Source organism: Protopterus annectens, chromosome 5.part0 (genome assembly GCF_019279795.1).
Source record: "Protopterus annectens isolate FY-2018-M chromosome 5.part0, PAN1.0, whole genome shotgun sequence".
Classification (NCBI taxonomy): domain Eukaryota; kingdom Metazoa; phylum Chordata; order Ceratodontiformes; family Protopteridae; genus Protopterus; species Protopterus annectens.
The window spans coordinates 170,303,130-170,327,944 of record NC_056735.1 but is presented as its reverse complement, the minus strand read 5'-3'; the positions used below and the strand labels follow the sequence as shown (position 1 = coordinate 170,327,944).

General features: G+C 42.0%; 1 protein-coding gene across 1 annotated transcript in view; it reads left to right on the top strand.

The window, feature by feature from the left end:
- MED17 (mediator complex subunit 17) overlaps nucleotides 1-24,815 on the top strand; it is a 717,849-nt gene that overhangs the window by 467,151 nt on the left and 225,883 nt on the right. Inside the window, exon 8 of the mRNA XM_044072197.1 lies at nucleotides 8,477-8,661. Coding sequence (XP_043928132.1) covers nucleotides 8,477-8,661 — 185 coding nt within the window. The remainder of the gene's footprint in view (nucleotides 1-8,476; nucleotides 8,662-24,815) is intronic.

The following is a 24,815-nucleotide window of genomic DNA, read 5'->3' as shown; positions in this document are numbered from 1 at the left end:
ATACTCCTTGCAGTGGAGGTATGTTTTTTTTTCTGCTCCTTTTAGTCATGGTCTAGTTCAGAGGACACATAGGATTTTATTCTAGAAGTCCTAGAGGCCGCCACCTTGCCTTAGCAGTCTTTTTCGGTTCCGTACTCTGACCTTGGTTTCACCACAATATCAGGATGTCACCAGTGGTATGGCACCTGTTATCTTTCACCGGAGAGGTTTAGCATTCCAGCTGTATTCTCTTTTCGGGTTGTCCCTTACCACTTCCGTGATTTTTATACGCACAGAAATGCTCATATAGCTCCATGAAGACAGACTTCTTCACTGGCCCATGTCGTTCCTATGGTCCTTTCAGAACCTCCCGTTATGCCCTCCGGAATTCCCTTTAGTGGACATTACATGGGCAATTGACCAAGGGCCCTTATTTCTTTTTTTTTTGCACTGCAACTAATGATTCCTCACAGATTCTATATGGGAGCATTTCCTTGGCAGGACTGTTCAAGGCATATGTCAATTTTTGTAAGCTCACCTACATATCAGTATTATGGAGATGAGAGCTATATCCCGGGTGTTGGAAGTATTTTCGTCCTTCTTCCCTCGTAAACTATTGCATTTCAGATAGGCAGCTTGTCGGTATTATGTTATATCAATAAACAAGGCAAAACCTCATCTTAACCTCTCTGTCAAGAGGGTATGTGACTTGGGAATGAGCGTTATCTTCCCAGTTTTTTTTCTGGTGTCCATGTTCATCACATTGACGACTAGGGTTATAGCCCATAAGTCCAGCAAAGCTCTTCTGTTGCATCACGAGAGATCTCTGACAGCAAAACAGCAAAACAATTTTTTTTTTCCGCAGGTGAGGTCACTCTTACTGCAATCCTTTGCTAATCCAATCAATACTAAATGCAGCAGCCAAAACTTTTTCCCCTTCTTGCACGGTCTTTATTGTCTAAGGGGCTGAGCCAGTTTTACCTATAGGCAGACTTCAGGTCCCTTCTCTGTCTGTGATTTATAGGTCCCTTCTCTGTCTGTGATTTATATCCAGGCATCTCATCATGAACCTTTACACTAGGAGACTATATTATGTTAAACGGAAAATTTCTCCATTAGGAGGGAGTAGTTTAATGTTCACCCCAATTACCTTCACTCCAGTAGCTTGGGTTTTCTTCCTGTTTGAGCTCCTTCTACAAGAATTTGGCAGCTGCCATTTTGGGAGTTCGATTGGCAGCTATTCAAATCTTCCTCTAGATGCCAAGATTCTAATTCCTGTCACTTATTGTACAGAATCCTACTTTAAGGTGCCACGCTTCAAACTTTCCTGATCAAGAGCCTGTGGTCTCTTGAAATTAAATTTGCTGTTGTTCGGACAAACCTTTCTGCCTTTTGAGCCTTCTCTCTCATGGTTTTCCTCAGGTTTTGTCATGTACACCCTTTGTTGGTGGTTATTGTGTCTGCCAAACGGGTGTCAGATTGCAGGCGTTGCAGGTTATACCACCTTATCTGTAGTTTTTATATCCACAAGGTGCCCCCTTTTACTAGTCCTTCCTCTCTCACCAGGACTCTCAGGGGTTCTTACATCATTACCGTGCACCTTGATGTACATAGACATTACTTTTTATTTGCAATGGATTAAAAATTGTTAGGGTTTCAGATTAATTATTCATTCTTCTCTGACCCATTTTTTGGCTTTCCAGTTTTTACTAAGTTTTTCTCTATAACTGGATTTCTAGCTGAATAGATTATCTTGCCTTTCGTATGATAAATCCTTACCCTGAATATTCTAGGGTCGGTCTACCAGATCTCAGTCTAAGCTCTGCTATTTTTCTAGCAGGGCCTTACTTATTCATATTGATGTACCGGCTAGGTGGGCTTCTCCCCTTCCATTCAGGGGTAGAGCATCTTAGTTCCACGGTACTCAGGAGTTTTTTTCTTGAGCCACCCGAGAATGAGGAGCTAGGGACGTGGTCCCATATGTAAAGAATGAAGGTGAGATTGGACTACTTAACATAAAGAAGTTATGTACTTACCATAACGTTCCATGTTAGTAGTCCATCTCACCCTTCATTCATTAGGACCTGCCCTCCTGCCCCCATCCTGTAAGTACCGAGAATCAGATGTATATATATATATGTATATATATATATATATATATATATATATATATATATATTTATGCATATGTCTATGTATATATTTTATTTTCTGTTTATAGAGACTGTTGGTAGTATTGAGTTCTCTCTATATGTTGTTATTATTTCATCTACTAGCAGCAAACAAGATCTGGGGATTGTGCTGGGGCACTATGGGATACCCTGTAGCCATGAGCCAATCAGAAGCTTTCCAGCTTGTGAATAGGCCGAGTCGGAGCCGACATTCGGCTCCGAACCCATACGTAAAGAATGAAGGGTGAGATGAACTACTAACATGGAACGTTATGGTAAGTACATAACTTTTTTTTTTTTTTCCTTCCACTGTCCCTTTAATCCCAAAGGTTCTACTGAAGAGTCAAAGGGACAGACAAAATTCTTGCTGGTGAGGGGAAAAAAGTCTTGCAGGTGACTCCTTCTGGCCCAGGTAGCACTGGTTCCCCTTTCTTCTTTAACTAGCTAGGGGCTGTCACCACAAGTTACCCTACAAATTTGACTTCCACAGAAAAAGTGTTCTCGGCTTTATCTTAACTTACAGGCTCTCAGTGTGACACTCTGGGTCATAGAATTTTAATCCCTTATCAGCACCATTTACTTGAGGACACGCTTTAGGTGCTCCAGGAGGTGCAAAAACAAATGCTAGAAGATCTTATATCTCCATATGGAAAATATGTTTTATCTGGTGATTAAAAAGAATGAAAACCCCCTCCAAGTGAGGATCCCCTACTATTCTATGCTACTTGTGTGAGCTACTTGAAATTGAACTAGCCTATTCCTCTTTAAAGGCACAGTAGTGTGCCATTTCTGCCTCATGCCACTTAATCCCCCTATGCTCTTAAGAATTGAAGTTGTCCTTCACTTGTATCCACTTGAGGGTTATTCATCCCCCCCCCAAGGAAACAAACTTCATCATGGAAAAAAATTACTCTGTTGCCATTTGAATCGGCAGCTTTCACCTCCCTAAAGTTTTATACTTGGAAAACTATTTTACTGATGGCCCTTACATCTGCCAGAAGGGTTTCTGAGTTTCACACCCTTATGGCTACTTTTCCTTTCCTTATCTTTTATAAGGATGGGGTCTGTGTTAGGACTTTCATTTTTTTATGCCCAAGGTGGTCAATGAATTGTCTCAAAGTCAGGGTATACATTTACCTACCTTATTTCCGAATCCACAGAACAGGTGTGAGTGACTTCTGTTTTCATTGGATATTCACCAGCAAATAAGATTTTTATCTTAGCAGACCAGCTTTTGTTTCCTTCCAGGAAGAAAAGTTGGGAAAAATGGTCTCCAAGCAGAGACTATATCCAATTGGATCTCAAAATCTTTCTCAATTTCGAATTCCTACCATGGCAAATCCTTGACTACACCTGTAAAAATACACTCCCTCAGAACATTATCGTCCTCTGGTGCCTTCTTCAAGGTCACTGATTCTCGAGCCATTCTGCAAGCAGCCACTTGATCCTTTGTTGACATGTACACTAAACAACACTACAGAGTAGATGGCTTTTCAAGGTTAGAGACTTCCGTTGCCAGGTCCCTACTTGGATTGGTGGGCAGCTCTTCTGCCCCCAGTCCATTTACCTTTTCCTACTTTTAAGCTTTGGGAATCACTCTTCAATATTGGAATACTGCAACAGTGATCTAAAGAAGGACAGTACAGTTGTGGAAGAATTTACCATAACAGTAGATGTCCTACTGATCACTGTTGCAGTAATACATCTCCCCACCAACCCCTCTGTTTGCACTTATCTGTATGCATCCTGTGGCCCAAGGGGGGAACAGTTCCTTCTCCCCTCCATTAAGTGGGCCTTGTTTTTTTTTTCTTTGCTGTACTATCTCAGACTTCTCCAAAGTCTCCTGGCTTCGACAGTCTGAGGATCTTATGCTCCTATGCCCACTTCAGTATCACTATGCCCATGGGCTTAGGTCATACGCCTGACATATGAGTGTATGGAAGATTTTGGTTTTGGTACCTCAGAAAGACACTGGGTTACCTCAGCAAGATAACCCATCAATTTTGTAATACTGCAGCAGTAATTAGTAGAATACTGTTATGGTAAGTTCTTTCACAGTTGTACTTTCTTACGTTCATAATGTATTCTGTACTTACATGGCCCAGGTCATACCTGAAAAAGGTCCATAGACCAGTGTACTTGCCAGGTTAACAAATGTAAAATTAAATAAACTGTAAAGGTAGTAAATCTTAACATAACCCTGACTGTATTGCCAAAATACATTAAAAATGATAGTACAAAAAAATTTAAAAAAATCTGCCCACAAGACCAAAAAAAAAAAAAAACTATACAAATTGTCTAAAACCATAGCTGCTGTAAACTTAGTCATGTAACGTAGTCCACTGAAGTCTATGAGGTGCACTAGTGTAACCTTGGAGGGAAAAAAGAAAACAAAACAGAAAATGTATGCTTGTACTGTAGGCAGGTGGCACAGAACAAGATATTTTATATATCACATTCAGGTGGCACAGAACAAGATATTTTATATATCACATTCCAGACCCCCATAGGTTCTTAGGTGAGTACTAGGCAATCAGTCTAATCAGTCAAACTTCATGCCTAACAAAAAACACTATTCAAAATTTATGAGAAACTAGACTATTACGTACTATTTTTATTTTACTTTATGTATATTAAAAAAATACTTTTGTTTCAGCTGTTCACAGTTATATTTTAATCTTTGTTACAAGCTACCTTTTTTTGGGATCAGTCCTTGTTTGTAAGAAAGTAGACTGTTTTGGTATCTTACAACAGAAGGAATGTCACTGAGTTCAAGCATCTCAGGTTTTAGTATGAAACATTTGAACCTTGAATTCCTGTTTCTTTTTTCGGTTCTGCTATAATGTAATGCTTTATAAAAGAAAATAAGGCAGAACTTATTGTGACGCCCCTGCACTGGCCCAGTAATCAAGGAGCCTCAATCCTCACTGCTAGCACAAGTGAGGGACGTACACATTGGGAGGATGACAAGTACACACACAGTAAAGTACAATTTCCCTTAAGAGCACACAGAGATCACAGTCGGTCTGGGGCTGGTTTCTGCCTCTTTCTCCATATCTCCAATAAGACTACCCACTGGCACAGCTATAGGGTTAAGATCTCAGCCGAGTGGTCAAGCCAAAACCTCCAGCACCCTCTCTGTCCAACCAGTGCTTCATGTCCCTGCCCAAGTAACTGACACACACACACACACACACACACACACACACACACACACACACACACACACACACACACACACACACACACACACACACACACACACACACTATGAGATTTGATTTATATGCAAGCACACAGACAGTCCTGGGGAAGGCTGGCACAGGTTTACTAGCTATGTCCCCTTCTACCCAGACTATAAGGTAGTTATCACTGCCACCAACCACTACTTATCAGCTACGTTAAGGCCCTTACAAAGTGTGCCCAGTCTGACTGCATAATGTTACTGTTATCCAAATGGTAAGTGTGACCAAGAGCAAGGCTATTGGAGTGGCCTATATACTGTCACCAAATACATATGCAAGTACGCTAAGAACTTAAATATCTCTAAACAAACCAGCCACAATTGAAAGGTTTAAATATATTTAATAATAGAAGAACAAGAGAATACTCAAACAACACAGTAACTACAGAGTTCAGAATCACAGGAAATATTTTAAAACAACATTGCAGGACAGTCTCAAATAAATACAGAAAACATCTAAACTAATCTTTACTATATTCTTATCTATGTCTAAAAGATACTGTGCCTTAAATAACTTGCTTACAGAGCAAGGCAGATGCAGATGATGGATGTGTCTAGGTCCAAGACAAGATATAAAATGCAAAGTCTCTGAGAGAGTTCTCAAATTAATATCAAAATATTACTGCTGGGTTAGCCTGGATGACATCACTCTTTGTCACCTGCCTTCAGTTCCCAGGCTAACAGCAACTTAACAAAATTTAACATTTCTCTGTGAAAAATACATAACTGTCAGATGTTTGCTTAGAACTGGAAGTCGTAAAACAAACACTTTTACATTTGAAACCTAGTAATTATTTCTGTTTCAGCTGTAGACATTGTGTCTGCTTGCTGCACTGAGATAACACAATCGTAAAACACTTTACTTTTCAACTTATTTTCTTGAAGTTTTGCAAGTTAACTCTGTATGTTCCAGCTTCTACTTTTAAAACATATATTTGCACAGGTATATAGTTTATATACATATCTGTTCTTTTCCAGTAGGGTACACTGTGGTTACATTTTAGCTCAGTACTTTACACACACTTCTGCACCAGTAGTTTAATATACACATGACATATAGTTCTCTTACATTTGTAAGACAAGCATATGAATCATATTAATAATCACAAACTACATATGATTGTTTCCAAACTTCCAGATTGGGCTGGCAGTGTCACACTTATATTTTGGGTTTTATCTTTATTTTTATGCTCCCTACTGTGAACATCTGGTCCAGCTTGACTTTCATTAGGATCTTGCGCACTTCAACTTTCATCATTTTACAGTCATAATTGAGAGTATTAAGTTGTAAAGGTACACAGAAGCACATGTGTATTATGCTGGTAATATATCAGAATTGAGAAGAGTATGTTTTGAGCAACAATTTGATGGATTCTGCTTTGAATACATTATTACCAAGTCAAAATTGCTGAGAAGCTGATATTCTTTTCTGTAGTATGGAAAAGTGTACCTCTACTTTGTGTGTGTGTGTGTGTGTGTGTGTGTGTGTGTGTGTGTGTATGTATGTATGTAAAAGAATGTCCACGTAACATTCACATACACAAAGGTACAAACACAACACACACTTTTTTATGTCAAATAATTTAAAGGATATAGTCCTATATTAGTAGGTACCAGCATTTGTTGAAAACAGTACAGTTTTACAAGCTATACTCCATTATACTTTGATTGCATAAAACTTGGACAGTTCATATTTTCTTAGGGTAACAAGTTTACTGAGTTTACAGTATCAGAGCTAAAACAGTTTGGATTTATCAGAAAAGGTTTATATTTCAGCTACTGTAACTACTAACAAAATGCTGCTAATGTGTAAAATGACAGTTACAATTCTGAGAGACATCTGTTCACTTACCTTAATACCCAAAACTACAAATGAACTATTTGAACATGACTGCAGATATTTTGCCCTGAGCTTTATATGGACCAAATGTAGGCCTTCATTTATTAAGTTGTGACTTTCTCTAGCTCCCCTGTAATAAAAAAAAAATGGATTATGCATGGTATTGGAAAACATCTCGAATTAGTTTCTAAAGCTCAATAGTAATCAGTTTATGTCAAGGATTATTAAAAAAAATAATAAAATAAAAATAAAAATACAAAATGAACAAGCACAGGAATCTGTCTAGTTCCAACCTTACCAACATGTGTGTTGAGGAAAAACAGAAAAACTAGTAGTCTTGTGTTATGTTTTTTTGTATATATTTGTAATTTCTTTAGATGTAGATTTTTCTCATTTGAGATGTTATATATATGTTTTTACTGGATCTTACTTTGGCATCTTGTATGTGTTACTGTTTGGTTTATATAAAACAAAATAAAAAATAATAAAATTGAAAAAAAAAAGAAAAACTAGTAGTCTTAAAACTTTGTTGATGAGTTCAGTCACAATAATTTCCAAAAATCATGAAACACAGGTAGTGTTCCAAAGCAACAAGCCTGTATATACACACACACACACGCACGCACACACACACGCACACACACACTTTTTTTATGGTATAAAATGCAGTATACATGTGGCAAATATATGTACAGACCTCTAATTAAAACATAAAAACATATATGGATGGCGCAGTGGTATGCATGTCCTCCCTGCCTTCATGTGGGTTTCTTCCGGGTGCTCCAGTTTCTTACCATGTTCAAAGACATACGTCTTGAGTGATTCTCCCCGGGCCTCCGCTGAAAATTTGCTACATCCCAAGTCGGACTTTCCCGGTTAACAAATGTAAAATAAATAAATAAAATAAATAAGTATATACCAGTGACATTTTTGTCATTTTTTAGTATAACATGTATTAAACTCAGTATTGCCAAGGATGAAATGGCCAATATAGTTTCCGTATAGGGCTGTATAATCATCTTTTATGCCTGGGGAAAAAAAAAAAACAGTCCAAGTAAAGTGTTCTTCAGACTGCTAGTATAACTTTCATTGAAAACTTGTTATAAAATATCATCTTGTGTACATTATAGTATCTGATTGTCCAAGCGTTTTTTTTCCATAAGAAAATCTCAAAGCAGTTTGTGTTACGCCACTGTAGTATCTCAAAAATGTAAAATGTTTGCCATCACTCAATGTTCACAGGTCCACAAGCAGACTCTGAGCTCAACTTTGATGCCACACCCAGCTGCAGCCCCTTTTGGGCATAAGAGATTGAGATTATCAGGGCCACAGGCTTATGATAAAACAGAGATAACATCCTTCCAGCAAAATGACAGACTTCTTGAGAAAATCATCAAACAAGCCAAGCACATCTTTCTGAGAAACAGGTTTGTTGAAGATTACGTTGCCTGTAATTGTCTGTTGTGTTCTGTATATCTGAAAACATTTCTTCTCTTTATACAATTCGTGATAAGCAAGGCTTTTTTGTCTGCAAGACTTGCTAATCACAGAAATGAGTCCAATGTTTTTGTGGTAAATTCTCATTTTTGCTGGTTTTAAGAGTGATTGTCAGGTTCTGATGAAACATAATTGTACACATCATCTTCATTGTACTGTACCATTTAGAATTGTATGTTAATCCAAGGAGGGTGTTTGTAGCAAGTAACTTTTTTAGGAGAATGCTAACAGTCGATAATGCCCCAGTGGAAGTAGAAAACTGTTCATCTGCTGATCTGAGATCAGAGACTTCCTCTGCGGAATAAACCAGTATTTGTTGTATAATTGGGCATTCTACCATGTGTTCTTCTGTACTTCATTGCTGTTAACCATTGCTGTTAACCATTGCACTTTCAGTGCTGCAGTAGCCTAATCTATATGGGTTACATCCTGCATAGGCTATTTATTTATCATTTTATTTGTCTTTTGTTAACTGGGTTAGTCCAACTGAGCCTGAGGCCCATTTTCATTGGAGACCCGACGACATAAGCTCCAACACAGTTTGATACAATTCATACAACATAAAACTGAAAAGAAAGGAAAGTCTCAAAAATTTATCAATTAGAAAATCAATTGCTATGTACTAATTAACTACTACTAGTTATATTCTCTAAGATAAGACTACTACATAACAGTGAGAATTGCCCTGATATACAATTACTAAAAAGTATAAAAAGGTCCTTATTTGCAAGTTTACAAAGAAGCCATTGATAACAACATTCCATTTCAATGTATCTGCATACACCCAGGAAGAAATAGAGAAGTAGGTATGATTAGTGGATAAAGAGGTTAGAAAGAGTGGGGGTGAAAGTTGGGTAGGATGTAGACAAGGGCAGGGGCTCATGTTTTCCAGGTAGTTTTTCAACTCTTTTTTGAAACTGTTTAAGTGTTGAATTTGCTAGATGTTAGGGGGAAGTTTGTTCCAGGCTAAGGACACTGTATGATGTTCTTCGTGTTTCACTGTTGCAGTCATCACACTTGAGTTATCCTGCCAGGGATAGCCCTCAGTCGGCCCGAATACCAAAGGCTTAGTATTTCTGCGTCAGTTGCTGTCGCTACAGGACTGACGTCAGGTCGTCAGTGGTATAAAAACAGGCAGCTGACGCCATTACATCAGTCTTTCTTGCCGAGGAGCCCGAAGCAGAAGCAGTTCACCCGTGTACCAGTCAGCCGCTGCCTGAGTTTTCATTTCCAAAATTGAAGTTGAAGTCTTCTAAAGCTAAGTACCCCATTGGGGATCCTTTCTTCTTGCTCTAACCGATGTCGGAAAGAGTTAACAATTGTCTCCCCTGTGGAAAGCAAATACCACACCGAGATTTCCATTCTTACTGCGTCACCTGTTTAGGCTCAGACCACGACGTCCCTTGCTGCCGGTTTTGTGCTTTGCTCAACTTCCAAACTATATGTCATCGGGCCCTTACTGTAGCTAAATACTTTCGCTCTCGATCTCTGTATTCCAAAATGGCTTCAGTAAGCCATCTGACTACCGATCTTCTGAAAAAACTTAAGGATAAAGACAGAGACAGACTGCACAGGTCCAAAACTGCCGACGATGCTTCCGTTAAACTAGTCACCAGTTCACCGGTACTCACTGAGGCACTTTCGCAACCCCTGATGCCCGCTTTGATGGATTCGCAGGCCGCTACTGAGACCCATTCAGAGTCCGGTGTGTCGCAAGATTCTTCTTTGACTACGGAACCTGAGGATGTCCCTACCTTGGATGAGTCCGGAGCTGCTGTGCAGGCACTGGCTTTTGAGGAAGTTCTTCGCACTACCGATATTCGACACAAACCGGCGACTTCTTTTGCGTCTTCAGTTCTTTCTAAAACTTCAGAATTTTTAAGGCCCAGAGTACGAACTACGCCTAAAGAAAGACGACCCAACCTCAAGCGCCTGCTTCTGTGCTTCAATCTTAGATGCTTAAAATGGCAGAAGACCTTATCATGCTGACTAGGGGAAGCCAGCCTACCCCTGCTGAAAGGAAAATAGACTTGTCCCCAGCAGCTTTATCTGACCAAGAGTCAAATGACTGATTATGAAGACATGCCCTTATCTGCTTATGAGGATTCTGATGCAGAGGAATCCATTCCTTCTGTCTCTCCTCCAGAGGATTTTTCTTTTGGTTAAACCCTACATACCTTGAGAGAGCATTTCTATTGGGAATGCCAGGATTATCCTCAGTCCAAAAAGAGAGTCAGAGAAGTTTTAGATTTATCACAACACAGACCCTTAACTATTCATCCTGTTTTGGATGATGTTTTTATGGAATCCATTCTAACTCCTGATACTCTACCTCCTGCTCCCAGGAAACCTGACAAGTACTACAGAGTCCCTGACTCACACAAATTTCTTTACAAAAATCCTACTGCTGACCCAGAGGTCATCTCCCAAGGACCTAAGGGAATAAAAGAAACCACAACTTAGAATCCCACCCCCTCAGACAGGGATTTTCGAGCTTTAGACAGATGGGGTAAAAAAGTATACACCTCTGTAACTCTTGCCATTAGAGCATTACTTCCACATGCTGACATACCAGCAACATACTATGGAACTTAGTATCTACCTTCGCTGACTGTGCAGAAAATAAAGAATTACAGGAGTTTATGCATTCTGCAAGCCAAGTTAGTAAGCATACCCTGCTGTGTGGGTTTGACGCCCTCGAAGCATCTTGCAGGGCAGGAGTCACAGGTTCTGTACTTAGAAGGCATGTTTGGCATAACGAACAGGCCTTGCCAGACCATGTCAAATCAAAATTATTGGTCGAACCACTGAACAAAGACAATCTGGCACCAAAGCAGAAGAGGTTTTAAAAAAGATGGAAGAAAAAGCTAAGTCTGTTCAGACAGTTAAATACTTTTTGCAAGTCCAGCCTCCAAGATTCAGTAGGCATTGCCCCTCAAAACATTGGTCCATGTTCTTCGTGTTTCACTGTTGCAGTCATTACATTTGGGTAATCTGCTGGCAGGTTGCCCTCACTCGGCCTGATTAACAAAGTCTTGGGTCCTGCGTCAGTTGCTGTCCCTTCTTCCATGACGTCAGGTCGTCAAGGGTATAAAACATGCAGCCGACGCCATTTTCATCAGTCTTTCTTGCTGCACGGTGCCCAAAGCAGAAGCAGTTTGCAAGTGCCGGTCGGCCGACTCCTGAAATTTTCATTTTCGAGTTTCAGAACCGAAGTCTTCAACCTAAAGCTAAGTACCCCATTGGGGAAACCTTTTCTTGCTCCTTACCAATGTCAGTAAAAGTTAATAATTGTGTTACTTGTGGGAAGCAAATACCTCATAAGGATTTTCATTTGTATTGTATTCCTTGCCTAGGCCTTGACCACAACGTGCCTTGCTGTCAGTTTTGTGCCAAATTTAATCAACGCACTATTAAGCGTCGGTATATTTTTGCATCAAAATATTTTGGCTCAAGATTTAACTATCTAGAAATGTCATTGGTTAGCAATCCGACTACCGGAATACATAAAAAATGCAAAGAAAAAGACAGAGACAGACTGTCTAGGTCCAAAACCGACGAAGCTTTTCCTAAGCCAGTCGCCGGTTCGCCGGTACTCAGTGAGGTGCTTTCGCAGCCCCTGATGCCCGCTACTTTTGATTTGCAGGCCTCTACTGAGACCCATCCGGAGTCCGGTATGCCGCGAGACACTTTAAGTATTGAACCCGTGGATGTCTCTACCTTAGATGGGTCCGGAGTCGCTGAGCAGGCACCGGCTTCTGAGGGTGCTTTCAGTCCTAAAGATTTGTATATTAAACGGACGCCATCTTAAAAACCTAGGCCAAAAGCAACTTCTATGTCTAAAAAACCGACGCTTGGGCCACGTGCACAGGCCCCTATACCTAAAAAAACAAATGATCAAAATGGCTGAGGATTTAATTACCTTGATCAGGGGTTCCCATCCCCCTCCTGCTAAGAGGCCTAGGCAAGGCACTGACTATGAATCATCAGATCAGGTTTCTATTTCTTCTGATTCCTCTTCTGATCATGAATTATCTATTCCACCTTATGAGGACTCTGATGCAGAAGATTCCATCCCTTCTGCTTCTCCTCCTGAGGATTTCTCTTTTGGAGAAACTTTGCATACCTTAAGGGAACACTTTCACTGGGAGAGTCAGGATTTCTCAGAATCTAAAAAGAGGCTTAGGGATTTTCTTCTTCTTCCTCAGCATAGGCCTTTGGCTATACCTCCTGTTCTAGACATTGTTGATGATGTTTTCTCAGAATCCAGCGTGGCTCCTGATTCCCTGCCTCTGGCTCCTAGTAAGCCCGACAGATATTAGAGGGTTCCTGACTCCCACAAATTCCTCTTTAAAAACCCTACTGCTGACCCTGAAACCATTTCTCAGGGTCCCAAGGGTGTTACTGCTAATAATCCTACCCCTTCTGATAGAAATTCCAGGGCGCTGGATTGAGGGGGTAAGAAGGTTTACACTTCTGCAACCTTGGCAATCAGGGCTTTAAACTGTCAATTTTGTATGCTTAAATATCAACAGCATGTCATGGGCTTACTTAAACAGAAAATGATGTTGATTTCTGACTGTATGGAAAATAGAGTTGCAGGATTTATTGCATTCAGCTGAACAAGTTGGAAGGCATACTTTGCAATGTGGTTTTGACTCCTTGGAGGCCTCATGCAGGGCCGCTGTAACTAGATCTGTGATAAGAAGGCATGCTTGGCTCAAGGAGCAAAATCTGCCTGATCATGTTAAAGCAAAATTGTTGGATGCTCCTTTACAACAGGACAGTCTATTTGGTAATAAGGCAGAAGAAGTTTTGAAAAAGATGGAAGATAAAGCTAAATCTATGCAAACTGTAAAAGATTTCCTACAAGTGCAGCCACCCAGGTTCAGTAGACACTGGCCTACTAAGAATTGGTCCTTTCCAGTACCCACCAGAGCCGCTCAGGTCAAACCCAGACTCCAAAGGCTCCAGGTTTCAGTCACAAGGAACTTGTAGAACAAAACAATGGGGTGGCTCCACCTCCAAATCTGGAAGTAACAAGGCACCTTCCTACGATAAACAGTCTCAATGACTTTCCTCTCTCTGCAATCACCAAGCACTTATCTTTTGGCCGCCCCTTTAGGGGGAAAACTGGCACTTCATGCACGAAACTGGCAACTAATTACCCAGGACAAGTGGGTTTTAAATATAGTATCCCAGGGATACAGATTTCATTTCCACACATTGCAAATCCCAAACAGTTGGCCAGATCTGCCTCCAAATCAGTGGGCAGAGGCCCAGAAACAAGTTATGTCCCTCATGAATATGGGGGCTTCAACCAGTACCAGAAAAGGGACAAGGTTTTTATTCAAGGACTTATCCATTCTAAGTACATTTCTGGACATTCCAGAATTCAAGATGCTGACTCTACAACAGTTACTGCCTATGCTAGGCAGGGAGGCCTGGTTGGTAAGTCTAGACTTAAAAGAGGATTACCTGCATATCCCAATCAGGGAATCTTGCAGAAGATAACTCCACTTCAAAGCAGGCTATTTGCATTACCAGTTCTCTGCACTGCCCTTTGGCTTATCTACTGCGCCCAGGGTCTTCACAAAGTGCCTAGTACCAGTAATTGCATTTTGCAGACAAAGAAACATTCAAATTTATCCTTACCTGGATGATTGTCTAATTCAGGCAGAAAACAAGGACACTCTTCTAAAACATCTGACATTTGTAAAAAGACTTCTAACTTGTCTAGGGTACACCAGAAACGAGAAGAAATCACAACTGGTACCCTCTCTAATAATTACATTCCTGGGTGCAAGCTTGAATACAACTGCCCAGATGACTTATCTTACGCCAGAAAAACAAATTCAATTGATGACTTACTTCAACTTCAAACAAGTGGCTACAAAAACCCAGCTATCTGCAAGACAGATTCTGCATGCCTTGGGGTTCATGGCTTCCTGCATTCTAATAATTCCATATGCAAGACTGCATATGAGGAAACTTCAGTGGTACCTAAAAAGCTTATGGAGTCAACATTGTCACAGCCTGGAAACGGTGATTCCTATCATTCCTTGCCTGCAGCTAGAGTTCCTATGGTGGGCAGAGGCCTGCCACCAAAACAAGGGACTGTCATTCATTCCACCCCCTGCCACCCAAACCCTGACTACAGACACATCAGATTATGCTTGGGGGAGCGCATCTGGCAGGGAGATGCATTCAGGGCCAATGGAGCCCAAATCAAATGCACCTACATAACCAGAAAGAGATGCTAGCTGTACAGAATGCTCTGACAGCCTTCAAGGACCATCTTCATCCAGGACAACTACTGATAAAGACAGACAACACCACAGTCATGTGGTACATAAACAAGCAGGGGGTACCCATTCCTACCCCCTTTGCAGACTAGCCATGGCTTTGTGGAACACAGCCTTGACTTATCAAATACATCTACAAGCTCAATTCCTGCCAGGAAAGCAAAATACTCTGGCAGACGAACTAAGCAGAAATCTTATGGACCCACACAAATGGAAACTGGATCCACAAATCTTCAGCATGTTGACACGCAAATGGGGGAGTCCAGACATTGTTTTGGGATGAGGCAAAAAGATCTATCAGTTGGACAAATTCTGCACAAGAATTCATCACAAAAAAAGCTTGGAAAGTGGATGCTCTGTCCTTCAGCTGGAAAAAAACTATCAGTTTATGCCTTTCCCCCTCTGCCTCTGCTCTCCAAGGTCTTACTAAAAGTCAGACAGGAAAAACCAAAAATGATTCTGATTGCTCCAGACTGGCCTCGCCAACACTGGTACCTGCTCCTACGCAATATGTCGCACCTTCCTCCGTGGTACCTGCCTCAGACACCTTATCTACTGTCTCAGAAGAACTATCAAATTCTCCACACTTTGCTCCAAACTCTGAATCTTGAAGCATGGCTAATCAACTAACTTCACCAGTTACATCTCTCAGCAAACCTGTGATGGACGTCATTTTGGAGGCTAGAAGGTCTAGTACTAGAAAATCCTATGCTGACAAATGGAAAAGATTCTGTGCCTGGAACCAAACACAAGGAATAAGCACATCATTGCCCAATATTTAACTGAGATGCTTCACAAGGGCCTATGTTTTTCTTCCATAAAAATCCATGCCTCTGCCATTTCAGCTTATTACAACACAGAGCCTCCCCTCTTTTCTCATCCACTGCTAAAGCAGTACCTCAGAGGGGCCAACATTTTAAGACCTCCCAGGAGAGCACCAACTCCTGCATGGGAACTCAATTTTGTATTGGAAAAACTCACTCTACTGCCTTTTGAGCCAGCTGCTACTGCAGACCTAAAATTTCTCTTTTGGAAGACAGCTTTTCTCATAGCGGTCACTTCAGCTAGAAGGATTTCAGAACTACAGGCTCTCATGGCAATGGAGCCTTTTATTATCTTTTACCCAGACAGGGTGGCTGTCAGGACCAATCCATCCTTTATGCCTAAAGTGGTATCTAGTGTGGCTCTTAATCAGACCATTCATCTGCCAACCTTCTTCCCAAATCCACAGAACAAGGGTGAGCGGATTCTGCATTCATTGGATGCACACAGACAACTAAGATTCTACTTAAACAGGACAAAATCTCTAAGAAAATCTGAGCAATTACTGGTGGCATTTGCTCCAGGGGCAGAGGGAAAGGCTATTTCAAAGCAGACTATTTCAAAATGGATAAGTCATTGTATTCGTTTCTGCTACATACACCATGGTAAACCTGTCCCCAAGGGGATCAGATCCCATTCCACCAGGGCTGCATCTACTTCTGCAGCCCTTCTCAGAGGGGCTCCTACCAGAGACATTCTAGAATCTGCTACCTGGAGCTCACTTCATACGTTCACCAAACATTACCATTTACCTGTCTTCTCTCAATCCAGAGCAGGCTTTGCCACTGCTGTCCTGCTCATAATGCTGTATAATTCCATCCTCCCAACCATAGCTTTGGGATTCTAAACAAATGTAATGACTGCAACAGTGAAACACGAAGAACATAGTACAGTTGTGTACACTTACCATAAATGTAGATGTTGGAGTATATTCACTGTTGCAGTCCTGGTTACCCACCCTCCAGCCCCCTGTTTTCCTCTTACTATACCTCTTCTTTCTTTTACTATGCTTAAAAGCCTTTTTGGTGTATTTGCTTTTATTTGGAGGTATATTTTTTGTGTTCTAAATTATATGCACACAGACACACACACACACACACACACACATATATATATATATATATATATATATATATATATATATATTTTTTTTTTGCTCCCCATTTGGGGGTGACCTGACATCTGGGGCAAGAAAAACTGATGAAAATGGCGTCGGCTGCATGTTTTATACCCCTGACGACCTGATGTCATGGAAGAAGGGACAGCAACCGACGCAGGACCCAAGACTTTGTTAATCAGGCCAACTGAGGGCAACCTGCCAGCAGATTACCCAAATTTAATGACTGCAACAGTGATTGCACTCGAACATCTACATTTATAAGTGTACACAACTGTACTTTTCCAGCCCCCTCAAGGCCACCTCAGACTAGACCTAGGGGAAGCAGACCCCCCCAGACAACAGTCTCAGGGCATGCAGAGATCTAAGGAATGGAGTACCTCCACTTCTAAAATGGAGTGCTAAGCCACCCCCTTATGGAAATAATTCACAGTGACTTTTCAACTCCAACTCTTACCTCTGCCCACCTGCTTGTGCCCCTAGGAGGAAAACATGCCTCCCATGCAAAAAAAAAGGGCCTCCATCACCAACGATCGATGGGTCCTCAATATAGTGTCCCAGGGGTACAGATTTTATTTCCATACACTGCCAACCCCAAAAGAGTTCCCCGATCTTCTTCCAAACCAGTGGGCAGAGGCACAAAACCAAGTACATTCCCTGCTCTCCATGAGGGCAATTCAGCCTGTTCCTGCAGACCAGATAGGCCAAGGTTTCTATTCCAGACTTTTTCTGGTCCCCAGAAGAGGGTACCTGGTGCCCAATCCTAGATCTATCCACTCTAAACACCTTCCTGTTGGTACCAAAATTCAAAATGCTCAACCTCCAGCAGCTTCTTCCTGTGCTATCCAAAGATGCCTGGTTAGCCACTCTAGACCTAAAAGATGCCTATCTGCACATTCCAGTCAGAGACTCTTGCAGGAAATACCTATGTTTCAGGGCAGGATCAATGCATTATCAGTTCTCTGCACTTCCCTTTGGCTTAGTCACTGCTCCTAGAGTTTTCACAAAATGCCTGGCTCGAGCCATTGCTTTTTGCAGACAAAGAAATATTCAAATTTACCCCTTCTTGGACGACTGCCTGATTCAGGCAGACAGTCAGGAAAAGCTGTTAAAAGTACCTGACATTTGGAAAACATCTACTGACTTCAGTAGGGTACACTATAAACGAAAAGAAATCCAAACTAGTCCCCAATCAGAAAATTGTATTCCTGGGAGCAAGCCTGGATACAGCATCCCAGATGGCATTCCTTACTCCAGAAAAACAAGCCTAGCTGACAGGCTACTTCTCTCAACTGGTCACCAGAACCCAGTTATCCGCAAGGAAAATCCTGCCGGCTGTAGGGTTCATGGCCTCCTGCATTCTACTAATTCCATATGCCAGACTGCATATGAGGAAACTTCACTGGTACTTAAAAAGCCTTTGGTGTCAACATTCTCGGGACCTGGAAACCATTATACCTATGAAATCTTGTCTAAGGAAAGATTTTCTTTGGTGGGCAGCAGCATGCAACCACAACAAGGGACTTCCCTTTTCACAACCCCATGCCGCCCAGATCCTAACCACAGACACATCAGACTATGCCTGGGGGGCACACCTGGATGGCAGGTGCATTCAGGGCCACTGGAGCCCAAATCATATTCATCTGCACATCAACCAAAAAGAGATGCTAGCTTTCAGACCCCTACTCTCTCTCCTTATAATACTCTACTAATCAAAACAGACAACACCACAGTCGTGTGGTACATCAAGCAGGGAGGAACCCACTCTTACCCACTATGCAGGCTGGCTATGGCCCTTTGGCACACGGCTTCAGCCATGAAGATTCACCTGCTAGCACAATTCCTGCCAGGCAACCAAAACTCCCTGGCAGACAACCTAAGCAGAAACCTCCTAGACCCACATGAGTGGCAATTAAACCACAGCACCTTCAACCTTGTAACCCCAGAAATGGGGTACCCCGAAGGTGGACCTATTTGCCTTCCACAACAACCACCAGCTCAGCAAATTCTGCACCAGGGAACCTCACAGAAAGGCCTGGAAAGTGGATGCCCTATCCTTCCAATGGGTAAACCTCTCGATCTATGCAGTTCCCCCTCTACCTCTTCTTACAAGGGTGTTACTCAAAATAAGGGAGGAAAGACCAAGGGCGATCCTGATTGCCCCAGACTGGCCATGCCAACACTGGTACCCACTATTGCGCAGCCTGTCACCGTTGCCTCCATGGCACCTCCGTTAGATTCCAACTCTTCTAATGCAGCAAAAGGGAGAGTTCTTGCATCCACAATTGCAGACCCTGAACCTGGCAGCCTGGCTTATTCCTTGACCTCTCCTCCAGTGGCCAGTCTAAGTAAGCAAGTCCTGGACATTATACTTGAAGCCAGATGACCCAGCACTAGAAAATCCTATGTTGACAAGTGGAAAAGGTATTGCTCATGGATCCAGGATAAAGGAGCTGAACCAGCACAGCCCTCCTTACCGCTCATCCTGGATTACCTAGCAGACCTGCTTCACAGGGGCCTATCTTATCTTCTGTTAAAGTCCATGCCTCTGCCATCTTTGCTTATTACAGCACAGAGCCACCTCTATTTTCACACCCCATCGTCAAGCAGTTCCTTAGAGGGGCTAACAACTTAAGGCCACCCAGAAGAACCCCTACCCCTGCTTGGGACCTTAACTTTGCGTTGGAAAAGCTCACGCTACCCCCACCCCCTTTGAGCCTGCAGCAGAGTTAAAATTCCTCTCTTGGAAAACAGCCTTGCTTCTGGCCATCACTTCAGCTAGAAGAGTGTCTGAGCTGCAAGTACTCATGGCTGTGGAACGCTTCATTATTTTCCATGCTGACAGGGTCTCCCTCAGGACTAACCCAACTTTCATGCCTAAAGTAGTGTCCACTGCGGCTCTCAACCAATCTACTCATTTGCCGACTTTTTTTCCCCTACACCTCAAAATAAGGGGGAAAGGATCCTACACTCTTTACATGTGCACAGACAGCTCAGATTCTACCTAGATAGGACTAAGTCCTTTAGGAAATCTGACCAGTTGCTGGTCAGCTTTGTAGCAGGGGGAGAGGGCAAGGCCATATCAGAACAAACCATTTCCAAATAGATAGCACACTTTATCTATTTCTGTTACAAACACCACGGGAAACCACCCCCAAAGGGGGTCAGAACACATTCCACTAGGGCAACTGCCACCTCTGCAGCTTTTCTCAGAGGGGTCCTTACCAGGGACATCCTGGAGGCTGCATCACGGAGTTCTGTTCACACTTTCACCAAGCATTACCACCTGCCTATCTTTTCCAATCCAGGGCAGGCTTTGCAACAGCAGTCCTGCAGGGCATTCTAGCCAGCCCCATCTCTTCTTGACTGCCTCCACCCGTTTCTTCAGGTTTGGGAATCAACCCAAGTGTGATGACTGCAACAGTGAAACACGAAAAACAGTTGTGTACACTTACCATAAATGTAGATGTTCGAGTGTATTCACTGTTGCAGTCCTGGTTTCCCAACTTCCATCCCCCTTCTCTCTCTCTCTCTCCCTCACTCCTTACAGTATTTGATATCTACTTTCTACTGGTGGTGTTATTCCACCATAACCTAACTCCCTGTTTGGGGGCTTCTGACATTTGGTGCAAGAAAAACTGATATAATGGCATCGGCTGCCTGTTTTTATACCACTGATGACCTGTCGTCAGTCTTGGAGTGACAGCAACTGATGCAGAAATACTAAGCCACTGGTATTCGGGCCGACTGAGGGCTACTCCTTGCAGGATAACCTAAGTGTGATGACTGCAACAGTGAATACACTCGAACATCTACATTTATGGTAAGTGTAAACAACTGTTCTTTTGTAAAGTAGCTCCCTTATGTTCTTATTAGGTATATAAATGTCCAGAAGGAGCTGGTCAGAGCTGCGGAGAGTACGTGAAGGAGTGTAAATGGATACTAGAGAGAAGAGAGAAGGACAGGAGAAAGGTTTGTAGAGTAAGGAGTGAGTGATTTGTTGTTGGGTTAGAAGCAGTAGTTGAGGGAATTCTAGCCATTGTAGTTGTTTAAGGTTGAGGCAGTGGTACAAGTTATATGGTAGGTTGCAGGGAAATTTAGCAATTTTGTTGTAAGATTGTGCTAGCTTGTTTATTAAAGAGGCTTTTAGGTTAGTAATGGATGAAAATGGCGTCGGCTGCATGTTTTATACCCCTGACGACCTGACGTCATGGAAGAAGGGACAGCAACTGACGCAGGACCTAAGACTTTGTTAATCAGGCCAACTGAGGGCAACCTGCCAGCAGATTACCCAAATGTAATGACTTCAACAGTTTTCTGTAGTAGATTGAAGGTCAGTGATGTTTTTTGAGAAAGTGATGAGTTGAGTCATCAACATATTGTATCAGTTAGGAGTTAGAGCAGGATTTATAGAGGCTATTTGTGAATATGTTGAATAGTAAAGGTCCTAGGATTGAGCCTGGGAGACTCCAGTTAGAGTAGGAAGGAAGGGGGGGGGATAGGTGGTTTGCAATCTCACTGATTGTTGTCTGTTTGAGAGGTACCTAGAGAACCAAAGCATCATAGAGGAGAAGTTGAGATCAGGCAATTTAGTTAGGAGTTTAGAGTGGGAAACAGTATCAAAAGCCTTAGAAAGATAAAGAAATAAGCAGGATACTAGTTTTTTTTTATCTCTGGCTTCTGCTACAGTCTGAGTGAAAGAGAGAAGTGCAGTGGAAGTACTGTGATTTGGCCTAAATCCATGTTGGGTGGGGGTGAGAAGGTTTTCTTGAGTTAGGTAGTTGATTGGGTGTGTATGTATACATTTTTCAAGGATTTTGGAAAGAGGGGAGATGATAGTTATGGGTCTATAGTTGAAGGAGGTATGTGGAGTTACCGCCTTTGTGAAGGGGAATGGTATAGAAAGATTTCCAAATGTCTGGGACAGTAGATTCTGAGATAAATTTGTTTACTAGTATAGAGATGGGGAAAGCTATGGAGTTGGCAACAAGGATATAATAGCCAGACAGCTACCAAAGCTTCAGGGCACCATCCACGTGTCAAAAGACAAACAAAAACTAAAATGTATGCTGTCTCCTGTCTTGGTGACCCTGGACAGGATTAATTAATTGGGCTTAGCTCAGGGTTTAGTGCAGGTTTTTGACCCTTGTATGGCTGCTTCTTGTAAAGTAAAAAGACTGTGAACCTCTGACTGTGAAGGGACAGAGTATGTGCTGTCTTCACAGATTTCTGATTCGTATTCTGAGGAAAGTGCAGTATTGCCAATCAATTCCTGTGAAGGATTCCCTTTCTCTGAAACTGTTTCCAACTTGAATCTATTATTTCAGTGTGAAATAGTGATGTTTCTCAGTCTTTCAGAGTGTATTATGATTTGTTACAATTGGAATTTCTTGAACCTACTCTTGTTCCTCCTGTCCTGTCTGCTCTGGAGAATGTTTTTGTCACAGTATGCAATTTCCCTGACAGTCAGCCTTCTACCCGTTAAAAAACAGATGCAGTATACAAAGTGCCTCTGTCTTTTAAGTTTTTGTACACTCGTCCCGGATCTGATTTCAGCAACTGTTGCTTTAGTGAGTCCAGCTGCTGCTGCTGCTTAACATGTGGTTAATACTAATCCCTCTTCTGACATTTTGGGAATATTTTTGATAAGGTTTGGGGAAAAAAGTGTGATCTTCTGTAATAATATTTGCTTTTACAAAACTCTACTGTGATTCTAGTATCATTACTTAGTGGACCTTTTGGTGAGTATGCTTTATTGGGACCAAGAAGCAAGGAAAACTGGATGGTGTGGAAAAGGGTAAGACCCTCACAGCTGTTGGTTTGAAATTTCAACTTTGTTTCCCTTTTGTGAGGACACAAACAAATGCACATCATTTAGGATATTGGTGTTGCCAACAACAACAAATGAATGAGACTTAAATCAACATGGCTGTGGAAACTGCCCAAAATGGATGCTGTTCCAAGTTTAATGACAGTCTGCAGTAGCAGGGGTAACATGGTCCTCCACAGGGTAGGGGGCAGAATCCTTAGGGCTTTGACCAACTCTTCAATTCCAAAGGCAGTCTAGGAGCCTCTGGTCTTCCATTTGTTTGGCTTGACTGGACATCATGCAAGACAAGTGGATTTTGGAGGTAGCATTGAGAAGCCACACTATTGTGTTCCATATTTCCCCACTGTCTAGCACACTCTCAATCATCATGACAGACATTGAAGAAGTCACCCTGACTTCCTAAAGACATGCAGTGCTTTTGTGATTGCCTCACTAAACCTTAGAAATATTCATATTTGAAGCACATTTTAGAGTTAGCACATCACCCAAAAAAATATTATTTGCAAGGGGCAAACTCTGTAGCCACCACCCCACCCCCACCCCAGTACCCCCTGCTACTTATATACCAAGTCAATGCTGTAATTTCTTGAGAAAAAGGAAATCACCAGTATAGTGCAGTGCCAACTTTTATTGCAACATCCTTAGTATTGCACATTTGTGGTAACAGTAAGGATATACTTATTCCATATTCTTTTTTATCACTAAAAAAAGATCAGGCTGATCTGAGTGGCCAAAGCAAATGTAATCCCAGCAGTCTTTCCAAATGGTGACAGTACATTTTGATCCTTCTTTGCCTGTGGAGAGGAGACTGGATTTGCTGTTTTGATCTGCAGGATGCCTATGCACACATCAGAAACACAGAACAGTTCGGGAGGTTTCTATGTTTTTCAAGTAGGAGACGATCATTTTAATTTCTGGGTGCTTCTGTTTGATCTCATTTCAGCCTTCATAGGAATTGTCATTTGCATGTCCATTGTTACTGGGACAGAGACCGCAATGATAGAAAGTGTTTCCATACCTGGAAAAGTGGCTTCTTCATCATCATCTTTATACAGACTAGTTGCAACTCAGGAATCTTTACTGAATCTTTTTCAGAATTTGTGAACAGTGGTCAGCTTTTGCAGAATCTCATCTCCACCGGGTGCTCCAGTTTCCTCCCACATTCCAAAGATATGCAGTAGGTGGATTGGACACTGTAAATTGGCTGTACGTGTACGTACGTGTGTGTGTGTGTGTGTGTGTGTGTGTGTGTGTGTGTGTGTGTGTGTGTGTGTGTGTGTGTGAGTGCTACGAATGAACTACCACAATAGGGCTAGCCACCTGGCAGTGTAAACCTGGGCGTGAGATGACTGTAACTGCTGAAGTGACACCCCGACCCCATGTGCAAAATGGGAAAAAGAGGTTGAGGATGGATGGATCTGGCACTCAAAGACACTAGCCTTCATTGGATGCACATTAGACAGCTTTCTGTATTGGAAAACTGGGACTGATGGCACCTACTGTTTATGTTGTTCCTAACGGAAGGTTTTGCATAAGAGTTCTGCAGTAGACTCTAGTTACAGCCCATGTCTCAATAGAGAAAAAATTCCAAGGCATGCAAAATGTATTTTCATTGGCAGTTCCACACTCTGAACCTTACTCTGGGTAGTCCATCACAGATCTCTTGCCTTAGTAATTCACTATGGACACCTATGCCCTGAGGTAAATGGTAAGGACATTAGTCATTTTGCTCACAAACTGAAGCCAGTATGCATGTCTGAATTCTGGGTTGAGGGTGTTCCTTTTCATTTTGTAGGCATTCAAGGACTGCCTTCTCCATGCTGCAGTTACCATCCATATCAGGAGTATGGCTGTGGTTTGGTGCATAAACCTGGGGTGGTGGGGGGGGGGGGTGCACTTTCTCTCATCTCATATGTTGAGAGGTGGTAATTGTCTGGGAATGGGCTGTGTTACAGTCACTTTATAATAGCCAGATTAGGCATTGCTTAATGATGCCTTGTTAGTGGTCCC